This window comes from Scylla paramamosain, chromosome 4 (genome assembly GCF_035594125.1).
Source record: "Scylla paramamosain isolate STU-SP2022 chromosome 4, ASM3559412v1, whole genome shotgun sequence".
Lineage (NCBI taxonomy): Eukaryota > Metazoa > Arthropoda > Malacostraca > Decapoda > Portunidae > Scylla > Scylla paramamosain.
The window spans coordinates 27,802,027-27,817,026 of record NC_087154.1 but is presented as its reverse complement, the minus strand read 5'-3'; the positions used below and the strand labels follow the sequence as shown (position 1 = coordinate 27,817,026).

General features: G+C 36.8%; 1 protein-coding gene across 6 annotated transcripts in view; it reads left to right on the top strand.

The window, feature by feature from the left end:
• Positions 1-15,000, top strand: part of LOC135099938 (ATP-dependent RNA helicase TDRD9-like) — a 94,193-nt gene that overhangs the window by 39,905 nt on the left and 39,288 nt on the right. For all 6 annotated transcript variants that reach the window (XR_010268456.1, XR_010268457.1, XM_064002664.1 and 3 more), the window contains 6 exons: positions 2,540-2,706; positions 3,922-4,086; positions 5,014-5,176; positions 10,008-10,135; positions 11,381-11,590; positions 14,207-14,424. Coding sequence is in view for 4 of the 6 variants with exons in the window: in XM_064002664.1 (XP_063858734.1) it covers positions 2,540-2,706; positions 3,922-4,086; positions 5,014-5,176; positions 10,008-10,135; positions 11,381-11,590; positions 14,207-14,424 (1,051 nt within the window). In the remaining 2 variants the exon portion in view is untranslated. The remainder of the gene's footprint in view (positions 1-2,539; positions 2,707-3,921; positions 4,087-5,013; positions 5,177-10,007; positions 10,136-11,380; positions 11,591-14,206; positions 14,425-15,000) is intronic.

Here is a 15,000-nt window from a genome sequence, read left to right as displayed (position 1 = left end):
GAAGGAATTCAAGTCATAGGAAGGTGGAAATACAGAAGCAGGCAGGGAGTTCCGGAGTTTACCAGAGAAAGGGATGAATGACTGAGAATACTGGTTAACTCTTGCGTTAGAGAGATGGACAGAATAGGGGTGAGAGAAAGAAGTAAGTCTTGTGCAGCGAGGCCGCGGAAGGAGGGGAGGTCAAAGTTGCAGCTCAAGCCAACACAGAAGAGCAGAAAATATCATACCAGTTTATCAGTGATCATAACTGTCTCTGAACAGTTATGACTATAATACTACCTTATGTTGTTTTCTGCCTTTCTATGTGTTCAAGATGTTCCACTATTGGCTAAAAAGTTACAGTGCTCCTACTCCAAGGAGTTGTCAACTTGAAATGGTAAACAAAACACTCCCGGGCATGTTAAGGCCTCTGATCGATCTTGATGCTACAAGTTACATGCACAGCCGTGTTTCATGGTAAGTGTACAAAACATAACCAGCTAAAGCCATTTTCTCCATATAAATTATGGCCATGGCCATATGACTTTAGCATAAAGCTATTCATTACCTTAATAAATTTACCACAAATTTTATTCGCATAAGGTAAGGCCATTGAGTGATGTGCTTCAGAGTTGCAGCAATTGGCTTTTGTATTTTAGTATTATTTTGATTCATAATCTTTATCTAGTAATTTTTAGCACTTTCGATTTGTAATCATTATCTAATAATATATAAATATATACATTTCATCCTGGGGCAAACAGTGGTGTTTAGGTGTTACTCTAGTACTGGTAACTATAACCCATAGGCCTACCCAAACCTAACCATTGGGGTATAAGACGCATGTTTTTTTTTTTTTTTTTTTTTTTTTTGGGGGGGGGGTGGGTGGGGCTGGGGGGGAGTGTGTCATATGGCAGAAAATATGGTATGTGTGTGTGTGTGTGTGTGTGTGTGTGTGTGTGTGTGTATATATGAGGCGCGCGGTGCAACAACGACGTAACCGTGAAATTTGAGATTTCGTGTTTTTGCCTGCTCCGTGTGGTAGAAGGGTGTAAAAGTCTCGTGGTGATATCGGCCAAGTCATATTCGACCATCTAAGCACCTGTACTAAGGCTCAAAGTCGAGCGGTAATGAGCCGGTAATGAGCCGGTAATGAGTAAGTTTTATTTTTTACGCTCGGAAAAAAATTCATAAAAAATTTATTTATGTACCAATCTTCATGAAACTTTCACCTAATACTATGTGTAATAGGCTCTAACACATTATTAACAAATGAAAACAATATCGGGAAAAAAAATTATTACCTACGGTATACGCGTTAATTAACGCGTAAGTCATCCACCCAAAATCGTCACCTATCACTTCGAAACCTACATCCCCAAACAGAACTACCCAAGACCTTTCAAATGATGTATAATACTTACTTATTTAAGGGTATCCTATTGTGCGCAATCAGTGTTTAACTTTGAGCGCGTTTTTCTCGAAACTTCCATTTCTCGGTTACGTCGTTGTTGCACCGCGCGCCTCATATATATATATATATATGTATATATATATATATATATATATATATATATATATATATATATATATATATATATATATATATATATATATATGAAAGAGAGGGAATGATATTCATCTTAGTGATGGTATCTCAGCCTGTCCACGCCATTTGGTAGTTCTTGCTTTTGATAAAGCTTGCAGGATGGAATTGAGGGAAAGAGTGCACCACTCATTAGCTATTAATTTTTTTAAGCTTCTTCACTAGATGAATTGAGTCATGCTCCCAGGATTAAAGATTAAAAGTTGCTAATGAGTGACAGAGTGAGTGAGGGGAAAATGTGAACACAACAAATGCATGATGGGTAGCCCAGGTCCTATCCTTATCTATGTGAAATCTGAGTCAAGTTTATCTATGGGTGCATCAGTTGGAAAATCTGTTGGCTGGCTCATTTCCCCCACCCCTTATTTACAGGAGCAGTGACGAGCCTGGATGAGGCTCAAGTGCATGACCACCTAATAGCAGCTATTTATGTTTCTGCTTTACCAACCAGATGCTAAAATTGGAATGGACTAGCTAATTGTCAGTATCCTCTTAATTTAATAGGTTGAAGAAAGGGTCTATGTTGTAACAGTAGACAAAGATTAATGAGTTATTTGAAGTTGTATGTTTCAATGTGAATGGGTTGGGAACTGGAAAAAATGTTAAAAGCTGTCTTAGTACATTAGATGTTTTAAGCTTGGATGAGGCCATCAGTGTATATCTAATTGCAGAAAAGAAGATACAAGTAATATATGGGTAGGTATAGTTGATAAGGTTGTCTGTATACAAAATTTTATAGACTTTTGTGCTCTATATCTGGTTTCTTTATAAGGAGCATATAACTTATTATAGTTAGAATATATCATATTGAATTAATGTTGTTTGGTAATTAAAAGTAATTTCCATACATTTTTTTTTTTTTTCATCTTTACTAACTAATGAGTTATTTAAATTTCCAAAAATCTTGTATCCAAAGCAGAGCTGGATGATTAGATATCTTTTTAAACTTTACAGTGATTGATTTCTGCCTAACTAAAGTGCTGACTTGTGATGAGATAACCAACTATACTTCACTCAAGCTTGCCTGGACATCCAAAGCTTCGTGTAAGCAGAGGGCAGGGAGGTGTGGGCGAGTGTCCTCAGGCAGAGTATACTGCCTAGTTCCTAAACCATTTTATGAGGTTTGTGTATTTTGTCATACATTTATTTCATAAACTGCAAAACTTGTGTGGCTAGTTTTATAGAAAGTTGTAGTTTATTTGAAATAAAGGAAAGTGGAAAGTAGTGAATATGTGCTGAGTTATATATTTAAAGTACTAAAGATAGAAAATAAATTTAATTATCATGGACAAAAGTTTGTTTAGCAGATGTAATTTATGACATTATACTTGATACAAGAACAAGTTTCTGTGTATAGAGAAATAACTATCACCTTCCAGAGTGGTTTCTAAATTGGTGTGCCAGTGTTGCCTCCTTTGGAAAGTTTATGGACCTGATGAGGTCTCTGCTGTTGTTCACCATAACTGTGCCTTTGTGCTTGCACATTGCTTGGAAGATGATGTGGACTTTCAGTATTGCATGAGACTGCCTGTGACTGAATGATATCACCACAACACCAACATGGCTGACAATTTTGTGACATTGTGGGGAAGCTGAGGTTGAGCAGTCGTTTTATACACATCAATTATCCACAAGTGGTGCTTGTCACTCACCTGGCAAGCCTTGCATGGACCGCCAGGGACTTGTCACACCAGCCCCTTAATCCATCACCTGATTGAATGATGACTAACATAAATTTAACCAACAGCCTCTTCTGCTTGGTGCCCTGTCTTTTATAGTGCAACTGTCTTGGAGATGATATCCAAGTTTTGCTTCTTTCTGCTAGTTATGGAATGGAATGGCCCAAAAAAATCATAGGAGTCCAGAAAATCCATGATTGCAAGTTGTTCATAAGAGGGGTTGCTTCCTCCCTATGATGGTAGGCAAAACACTGACAGCCATATAATGACCTGCAGGCAATATAAGCCTAGTGACGCCTTATCAGTAATTTTTTTTGTCACATTTGTTCACCCTCAAATGTATACATTTTTTTATGAAAGGTCTTGGTTGACCAAGGCTGCCTGGCCAAAATTTTTTTCAAGCAACTCAGGGTTTGCTCACAATATTTTAAATGGCTGTTTGTTTTTTGTGTTCATCTTAGAAAGTAGATGTAATTTGTTATTGATATTAAAAGAAATTATACAGTGTTTGAAATTGTTCAGTGATGATAAGATTCTATGTGTAAATTAACACTGACAAAGCTAATTTACTAGTTTACATCCCATAATTTTGAAAGTCAGCATTGAAAAATGTTAAGTAGTTTTATATTCCATAATGTTATTATGTTGCTTCTTCAGACTTTGCCAGACTATTCCACACCAGAGATGTGTCACACTCCTCTTAGCCAGGTGATACTGAAGACTAAAGTGCTTGACATGGGTGAGCCTCATTCCATCTTAGCTTTGGCCCTGGACCCTCCTGATATGGGTGACATTTGTCGTACAATCCTGATTCTAAAGCAGGTAATAACTGTAACATTTAGATTTATGAATGAAATTTATCTGTGTTTATGCTAGGCTGATGTACCCTTTTCGACTTAAGGTAGCTGAGACAAAGTGCACTCTCCCTCAGTTTTTCTCACAAGCTTTCTCTAAGAATAAATAGTCACCTTTTAATCTCGAGGTTTAAAGGCGTAAAGGGTCAATCCTCATTAATCATACTCGACAAGCATCTGTTGGGCACCATGAGAGGGTCTCTGCATCAGGATCTAACAGACAGAACTGGGACATCCCTGCTTTTCTTTAAACATTTTGAAATATTTGAATAATTTATCAAGGACCTGTGTAAACTTTTGTATTTAAAAGTTTTGAAGATATTGTTCATAAGTTTGGTGTAAGCTTTTCAGGCAATCAAATATATATATATATATATATATATATATATATATATATATATATATATATATATATATATATATATATATATATAAAAATAGTATAATGGAGAGAAGAGCTCACTATTATTATGTAGAAATTAACATTTAAAACTTAATTAACTAGTTTACATCCCATAGTCAGCCTCATCCCATCTGTACATCTGCCCAGATGAGTGTATCAGATGAGGGCAAATCTCTCATATAGCCCCTAGAGGCTATATCTTTTTTTTTTGTGGATTCATTATCATTCCATCCATTTTTATTATGTATAATATTTCTTGCTTCAAAGATATCACTCTTGTATCTGCTTCACAACCATGTCCATCCATCCCATTCTAGATCCTCTGTTAGCTTTTTTGCCTCATACATTTGGTGGAAACCAATACATTTGCTTGAAAATTGTTCAGTATCTCTCATGTTTGAAATCAAAGGCATTTGACAGCTGAGGTTCCACTGTATGTATATGAACTTAATATTTATATATGGAGTTATTTTTACACATCACTTTTTTCAGATGGGAGCTTTATCTGTCACAGCAGGTGGATGTAGATCCCATCTTGATGGTGATATGACATATTTAGGGAAGGTCATAGTTCACCTACCAATAGATCCACATCTGGCAAAGTTGATTGTAATGGGCCACATCTTGGGTTGCCTCAGAGAGTGCGTCATCATTGGTGAGTTTTTAACATTTTATTAATAATTTTGAAATTTGATGCAGCATAACTGAAACAGAAAACTGTTAACCAACCTAAAACAAAAATATGAAGAAAATTAATACTGATCTTAAGTAATCAAATCTGAAGTAACTGCCTTTCTCCTGGTTGATGAATAGAGTGTAAACCTTATGTTCCCAAATGGTTATGCTGGCTTAGCATTCATGACAATACAAATGCTATTTTTAATTTGATTAATTTATTATTATTATTATTATTATTATTATTATTATTATTATTATTATTATTATTATTATTATTATTATTATTATATTATTAGCACTATTATTATTGGTAGTAATAGTAGTAGTAATAGTAGTAGTAGTAGTATTTATTTTTATTACTAGTTTCTTCATTATTTGAACATTATACCACCTGTAAGCCTTCCTTTTAAAGACTTCGATGGGTGGCCTGTGGATTTGATTTATTGCAAGTTATGGTTCAGACAGGTTTCTTAACCCTTAAAGGGTGGGTTACGGGTTTTTCGGGCTACAAGAAAAGGGTAAGTCATGGGTTTTTCTGGTTTGTCTTTTCCTGCTCTCCTTTTGAAGTTCACATGGTGATTTTTGAGCAGCCTGACTCGTAGGTCTTCACACTGCTATTATGCTCTCACTCAGTGTCTCCATGACTGTCGTGATGCCTAGATACAAATTTTTATTCTAATGCATCTAGATTCCAAGCCCGACTTTGCATGGCTAGTGTCTTCAGCTCATCATAAGCCTGCTCTTGAGAAAATATTTGGGAGGACATGTGAGTCACAAATTTGGTGACCAGTGTGAAAATGTGAAATATAGGTTATAAGTGAGGAGTGCAAGGAAGAATTTTATCTTTCTTCACATGTAAAGTCATTGCCTCTTTCACTTTACTCTCACAACTCATGGATAACAAGTTTGGGCAAAAATCCATGAATGTGCTAATCTGTAAGTGATATAATCATGTTAATACAAGGGAAACAGGGTATGCTGATATATGGAACATATGTACAGCAGCAAAGTTCAACATTTGGCAACCGATTTGTGTCATTGAGATCTCTCCTTGTGGGAATTATTGAAATTATAGGAAAACATCAGTTAACACCCAGAGCCCTTGAAGAATTATCCTTTTTGTTTTATTGGTACTTTAAAATATATTTTTCCAGCATTCATAACTTGATTCCAACAGATAAAATAAGGTAATAAAAAGTATTTTTATTCCGCACCTTTGTGTCTCGCAACACAAGACAGCAGTCACAGCCTGTCTTTTAAATACGAGTACAACTCTCTTCTGTCACCCAACAATACATGCACCTAACACATACGCACACACTAACACACACCTTTCACCAAAAATCCAAAATTCTCAGTGGTGACTCATAACCCAGCCTCAGAGCACCCATTAGGGGAGGGGACCACAAATTTCTCCAGATCAGACTGCTTTTCTGATATTGATCCTAATTGTCTTGACACCCGCCATCAACTTTTCTTCATTAACTTTGCAACATCTGTGGCCTTAGATCTAATTTTCGGCCTGTGGAACATCACCTTTCCTCTACTAAACCTCAACTTCTCACTGAAATGCAGGTGTCTGAGGCAGTTGACAGTAATTTCATCATTGTTCCCTCCTATTTTCTGTATCCTCACTTTCAATCCAGAGTCGGATATGCTTATGTGCAGTGACCTAACTTCTTGTACCCATCCTCTTGAGTCTACTGAATTATCTATCTTCCATTTTAGAGTCACTCTCAAACTAAATTCACCTATGTTATATGCCTGTTCACCAGCTTTGGCTTTCCTCTCCTCTACTGACCATCCTGGTGAACTAGTCTTTAACTTTACTAGCCTCCATGATGGCACCACTACCATCTTATCTATCTCTAAAGCTCAACTCTTAGCTCAAACCTTTACTTAAAGCTCTACCTTCTATCTGAAGAAGCTTCAGGGCTTCTTCATCCCTCTACTCCACCCTCCGACTATTCCATGCCTCTTATTAAGATGCTTTTCAATTATGTTTTTCGTGCCCTTACTGACCTTAACCTTTGGAAAGCTTATGGATCTGATAGGGTCTGCTACTGTTCTCCAAAAGTGTGCCTTTATGCTTGCACATTGCTTGGTCAAACTCTACCAGCTGTCTGTCTGTCAACATATGTACATATGCTGGAAGTTTGCCCACATCCTGCCTGTTCCTAGAAGGATGACCATGCTATCCTTCAAGCTTTTACCATATTGCTTTAATTTCCTGCCACTAGAGTTTTTTAGTCTATTGTTAACAGGAACATTCTTAGATTTTATTGCTTCTTAACCTTAAATCTGATTGCCAGTATAGATTCTCTGATGGCCATTATACCAGTGATCTGGCTTTCTTTGCTAAGTCATAGTAATCCTCTTTTAGGGATAGTGGTAAAACTTTTGTTGTTGCCTTAGACATATCAGAAGTATTTGGTAAAGTCTGGCACAAAACTTTGATTTCCAAACTACCCTCCTATGGCTTCTACTCTTCTCTGTATAACTTTGCTTTAAGTGTTCATTCTGACCATTCTGTTGCTGCTGCATTAGATGGTCACGGTTCTTCTCTCAAATCCATTAGCAACAGTGTTTCTCAGGGTTCTGTCCTGTCACCTTCTTACTATTCATCAATGATCTGAGCCAAACTTGTTATCCTATCCACTCCTATGCTTATAATAGCAATCTGTATTTTTCACATCTTTTCGTAGATGTTCAAGCCTTCAGGAATTAAACAACTCATGGAGGGAAGCAACTGGATGCCTGGTATTTCTAAAATTTATGATTGGTACAGAGCAAACTTGGTGTTGTTTGATGCTTGGCAGAGCAAACTTGGTGTTGTTCAAGGCCTGAAAAGTTCAAGATAATCATCCCCTCCTCTCCAATGACACTTAACCATACCTTTTCTACACTGAACATCTTTGGTCTGTTATTTACTAATAATTCAAAGTGGAAACTTCACATCTTATTACTAGCTAAAAAAAAAAGCTTCCATGAAGTTTGCTATCCTAAGTTGTCTCTGCCAGTATATCTCCTCCCCCACAGTTGCTCTGTTCAGGGGCCTTTTCCGTTCATGTGTGGAGTACACTTCACATATATGGGATGATTCCTCTCATACTGCTTTGCTAAACTGGGTGAAATCAAAAGCATTTCATCATATCAACTCCTCTCAAGCTGACTGTCTTCAGTCTCTCTTCATCTTTTGCAGTCTCCTATCACTTTTTTTTCATACTAACTGCCCTTCTGATCTTGCTAACTGTATGCCTAAAATCTCTCACAGCCTTACTGCATAAAATTTTTGTCACCCCTTTTCCATCTATCCTAATGCAATAGTAAAATAGTGAACTGCTTCTCTTTTTTATATCTTTGGCTCACCAGTATCATATATTTGATTTTCAGTTTTATTATTGTTATACAGTCATGGCAAAGAAAAATGTTACCCTCACCTAATACAGTCAATAAAACATGATTTGGCAACTCACATGGGCTTTATTGGGCTGAAAACTTTACACTTAGTACTTGGTCATGTTACTTTTTTTTTTTTTTTTTTTTTTTTCATTAAGTCTTTTGGGGATAGATTCAGACAATGCAGCAAAATAGGAGGCGTCCATAGTGAAAAACAGCCTCTCCATTGCCTCCTTCAGCTTGTCGATGTTGGACGGCTTTTCTTCTTGAACCTTGTTCTTCATGATATGCCAGGCGTTTTCGATGGGGTTGAGATATGGCAAGTTACCTGGCCACTCCAACACATTAATTCTGTGGTGCTGTAGGAAACTCTTCACCTGCTTAGACCTGTGTGATGGAGCTTTGTTGTGTATGAAATAGTCACACCCATGAATCTCCCAGAAAGGCAGGAAATGTTCCTTCAACACTTTGATGTAATTGCTCCCTTTCTTGGTAATATTCTTAGGAAGGAAGTACAAACCTCCCCTACCCATTACACCTTAACACTCTCCGGGTGTTTCACTGCCTTTACTGTGTACTTTGGGTCAAACCGGGAGGAGCCTATTGGGTGGCACACAATCTTGAACACTCCCCTGATCAGCTTAAAGGTACTTTCATCACTGAACATTACCTTCTTCTAGGCCTCTGGTCTCCAATGTTTGAATTTACGGCAGAAAGCAAGGTGTTTCTTCCTTATACAGTTTGTGAGGAAGGGTTTCTTGGCGATACAGTGTGTGGGTAAACCCAGGTCCTTTTGAAGGCGGTGCCTTATCATCCTAACACTGACGTTCCTGAGCAGGTCTGGGTGCTTCGATTTTAGTGTAGTTGCTGCAATGAATGGGTTAGACATCACTTCGCACTTTAACATCTTGTCCATCCTGGGGAATGTCTTCCTGGGTCCACCAGAGCCTTTCTTCCTGGGTGGAGTTGCCCCGGGAGGTAGGGCGGCAGTGGTGCCACGCAAGCAGTGAATGGTTTGGCGGCACATCCCCCACCTCCTCTGCTACACAAGTCACAGGCATCCCTTGTTCCAACAAGGCAAGAGCACGAGCCTTTCTCTCCATGCTGAGCTGCTTATGCACCATTGTGATCAGGTGGAGTGAAACTATAGGGAAGTAAAGTTTGGGCTATGGCCACATTGGAAGTGAAGTACAGACCACCCCCCCCCCTCAACCAGCCCGCAGTGTGCCATGAGGGTTGGCTGTGTGATATGGTGTGGCGAGAGCCCCACTTACCACATTGCCTTGCTCCCAACTCTGCCCACTGGAACAGGAAACAAAATGGTGTCCCTCACTTTACCGAGTTGCATTTGTCTGCATGTAGCATTTTTCTTTGCCACAACTGTATTGATAATTTCATTGTTCTTTCAGCTGCGAGCTTATCTTTGAAATCCTTCCATGCTCGACCTTTCCAAGATGAACTCAATGCCTTCCTCTCCAAAGTATCATGGGCATATGGATCTTTCTCGGACTGTCTGGCTGTTCTCAACACCTATGATGTAAGGAGAATATTTTACCTTGGTTTGTTTTCAATTCAGTTTGTTATTTTCCATTTTTGTTCCCTTCTTTCCCTCTCCCCCACACACTTTATGAAGTGAAAAAAAAGGAGGAACAACTGGAAGCTAAATATTTATCATGTTAGTAAAACAAGGAAAGTGAATGGGAAATAAAGCATCAAGGAATGAAAAATTAGATTTAGCAACTAGTGAAAATTAATAGTGATAAATAAAAATGTAAAGATTGAAGTGGGAAAATAAAGAACTGAAGAGGGATGATGGAGTTATAAGAGAATTGAAAAACTGTGTTAAGGATTTTGTAAGCAATGAAGTTTTTAAGTCAGAGAGGAAGTTAAAGGAGATAAGGATGTGAAAGAGAAGGAAGTGGCTGATTTACATCATGCAAAGTTAAAGCTTAGTCTGGGATGCAACATATACAATTTATTATTTTATACAGATGAAAAGAAAAGAATGTTTCATTGAAGATAAAAGGTAATAAGGTACTAGAGATGTTAAAAAGGTAATAAAACTACCCTATCAGGAAGAGGACTGCACATTTAAGAATAAGGGTGATGAAGTAGTACAGATGCTAAAGGAGGTAATTGGGCCATAAAATCTCAGACAAGTACATAACAAACATTGGAGGAGACACTGTTAAGAACTTTTATATAAAGGAAATAGAATATTGTATATAAAATTATAGCAATATTGTAATTACAAGAGTTAAGTGACTAAAAGGTGAAAAGGAGAGCTAGTATTACATTTATGATATTGCATGTTATACAATTCTGTAATAAGAAGGGAATAAAAGTTAAGTGACAAAAAAGTGAAAAAAGGAATCGGAAATAATGTTTTACAGGGACTAAAATAACTTTGGACACGCAAATTAAAGTAGAGGAAAACAGTTGCAGCTTATGGAGGAAATATGGAAAGAATGAAAACAAAGAAATAGTAATAGCAACAAGGGTGGAGTATAATCAAGGAAAAAGCAGACAAAAAGTGTACAGATTAAAGAAAAATGGAGAAGTAAGAAAGGAAAATACTGGTTGCATACATAAACAGTTGTTAAAAGATTATTGGGAAAATATGGAACTAATGATTAAAGGTGGTAAAGAGATGGCAGTGATTGGGGATATTGGTTATAATGTATTAAGGTGGGAATATTTGAAGGCCTTGGAGATCTGCTGCCTTTGAAAATTTGAATTATTAGGATTTTTGGATTGTTAATAGTGTTTTGTTCTAAAATAGGTTTGGCAGAATATGCAGAGCAGAGGTGAATTTCTTCTGCCTGGTGGCAAGGCAGAAAAAGAATGGGCAAAGCATAGTTATGTACAACTGGGCACCCTTCAAGATGTGCATAAGCTAGTGGAAGACCTTACAGATCGCCTCAAAAGGCTGAAAATTATCATTCAGACCCACCAGAGCACTCCAAGAAAGGATCAGACACTGATATTGAAGGTTTGTGCTTCATTTATTTATTTTTTTATTATATGTATTTTATTTATTTATTTATTATTTATTTATTTATTTATTTATTTATTTATTTATTTGTTTGTGTGTGTTTACCTAGTTGTAATGTACAGGAGAGGAGCTATGCTTGTGCTGTCCCATCTTTGTATCTCATGGTGTCTAACATGGCCTTAAATTCATATATCTCTGCACACACTACTTTCTCATCAGTCTGTTCCATATATCTACATTTACTCATGCATATAAAGAAATGGTAAAAACATTGATCACTCTGACAAGGCCAAGATTGGAATATGCAGTAGCAGTGTGGTCACCAGGCACAAAAAAGATCAGGAAACTTGAAAGGATTCAAAAAGCAGCAATAAGATTAGTTCCAAGCTTGTATGAAATGTTGTATGAGGTGAGGCTATCAAAACTGGGATCAACAACACTGGAATAAAGAAGGGAAATAGGAGATTTGATAGCAATTTATAGAATCATGAAGAATATAGAGGTGCTCAATAGAGAAGACCTGATAAAGTGGGACACGAGAGATATAAGAGGACATGGAAAGATTAAAAAGGTAGCTACAGAAGAAATATGAATCTTGTGATTAGTTCTTCAGTAGCATCTTGTGATCTCATCCTAATTTTCAATGGCCTATGTTTGTTTTCTTCATATTTGCCTATCCTGAACACTTCCTCTATTTCTTCTTTGGGCTTATATCCCTCGTCTTGTTCCTCACATACTGTTTCTACCAATTTCTCAGCTACATTCTTTTCATGTTGCTCTCTTGCATGTTTAATAGGCAAGACTTTTTCCTTTAACCCAAAAGCAATTACACATTTCTTTTTTCGACAGAATCCCTTACTATGTTCAGAGTTGCCTTTCCATAACTTCCTTGAGGTTAACTTTCTCCTGTTCTTGTTCTTTTTTCCAGACATCTTGTCTTTCACTTAATTTCTCCATCTTAGTGTTATTTACCTCCACTATCTTCTCATTAGTGTTCAGTTGTTTCTTTAATTCTTCACATTCACTCTTTAACACACATTCTTCACATGTAAGATTTTGTTTATTTTCCATTTGAGACATTTTTTCTAATACTTGCTTTAGGTTCCATTCCAATTCACATATTTTCCTGTGTAATACCATCTCACCTGGTGATGACAGCTTTTCCTTCTCCAAATCGCACATTTTCTTACGTATTACGTTCTCAAAACCAGAGAAATCTAATCTTTTGCCTTTGATCAGCCCACTCCCTGTGCTGGGAGTGAATGTTAACAAATCCAGATTGCTTTATTCAATTGCTTCCCCTAACTCTTCTCTTCCTCATTTTTCCCATCTTTAATCACTTAGATTGCTATGGAGACAGGACACCACTACTGAGACATAGGTCCCACCTCGTGTACAGCCTAGGCAGGTGCACTGTTTCAGCCGGATGTGATGTCCAAGCAGAGTGTGGCCCACATATGTCCTTCCTCTCTGGCAGTGTGTGTGTGTGTGTGTGTGTGTGTGTGTGTGTGTGTGTGTAAAGTTGTACTCATAATATCTAAAACCTCTATAGACTACCAAAGAGATGGCAGTGCTCAGAAATCCTTATCTGTGTTATTTCATTTGAGTAAACTTTGTCATACAATAATCTTATTTACAAGGCAAACAAGAATAAGATATGTAAGAAAGTATAGAACATTTAGAAGTTATGAGTATTAGGGAAACTTTGCCTTTTATCATTTCTTAGTAAGCCTAGAGAATTCAGTTAAATTAAAAACTTTTATTGATGAAACATTGCATAATACTAACAATAGGCCTTTTTGTAAATAGGTTTCTATGGGGTTGGCCCCAGGCTTGTCAAGTTATAATATAATGTGGGATGCCATCTTGTCATGGCACCTACTGGCTGCCCTCTTGGAACTCCTTGGTACATTCATAGTTTAGTTATCTATTCATTTCTCACCTTTATGCAATTTTTGTACAAAAAGTAAAACAACTGAATGATGATAGTACCTATTGGAGTTAAAAACTAAGATTTAGTGAAATGTGAGATATAATAGTTACATAGTTTGGCTATACAACAGTTAGGGACTCAACTGTTTATATATACTAAGGCAGCTCAGAAAAGATATCTAAGGAGGGAAAAAAGTTAGTGCATTATGTGTGTTGAACAGGAAAGTGATAAATTTGTCATAAATGAGATGTACACAAATAATTGGTACAGAGTGAAACTTCAGGATTATTACCTTTAAAGTTTTTGTATGTAAATGAATATATCCTAATTGTTTATTGCTTGAAAAATGCAGTCAAGAGGTAGAAAGATAGTTTGGGGTAATGAATTTTTTAAAGTAAATTTTAGAAAACCAAATTTGTGTTAATGTTGATAGTGCTCAGTTCTTTAGTTTTTACCCTGAGCTATATGTCAGCTTTGTATTTTAATGAATATTATAGTGTGGAGAGTAACTGCACAAGAGTTGCTATAACTTGATCAATAGCTTGAGCAACTGGATTGGATTTACTTTCAGGAAACTTTTCTGGAATCTTCAGTGAATCCTTTAGACAGCCCACTGAAGCTCAAAAAAATTTAATAGTAAAAAGGATAAGATGAAAATATTTAGTTGACACTATTTTCAGATGTGCATGGCTGCAGCTTTCTTCCCACATTACTACAGAAGAACTGTGCCTGAAGATTATCAGCGGGAGGTGTGTAGAGAGCTCACTGGACATGACCCCTTCAGAACAGTGATACTCAGTGGCCTTCCTGCAGCAACAAATATCATCTATGATCAACAGATTAGAAATTTATTTAAGGAATGTTCTCAGAATCTTGTCATCAGCTATGAAGGAGCTAAGTAAGCAGGCTTTCTCTCTCTCTCTCTCTCTCTCTCTCTCTCTCTCTCTCTCTCTCTCTCTCTCTCTCTCTCTCTCTCTCTCTCTCTCTCTCTCTCTCTCTCTCTCTCTCTCTAGAGACTGGTCAGTGTCCACAGAATCTATTCTATTTTCCTTAAATAAAAGTATTTAGGGGCAACCAGTGTTTTCTAATCTCAGTTCCACTTCAGTGTTCAATGTACACTGAAGTGGAATTGAGATTAGAAAAAAAAAAATAATAATATCAGTCCCTTCTTAGCCCTATCTTGCCCTTACTTATCAATTACTTGCATTTCTCTAGCCATTTCCTCACCTTCCTCCCACCATCTCATCCAGACCTTTAGAAATAAAGGTCCATAGGCTGAATAGCCTATGCTTCTCTGCTTTTCCTGCTTCTTTTTTTGGTAATCTGATCTGCTGTATCACTCAAGACTGTCTTCCTTAAATTTAATTATTCAATATATATATATATATATATATATATATATATATATATATATATATATATATATATATATATATATATATTTATTTATTTATTTATTTATTTATTTATTTAT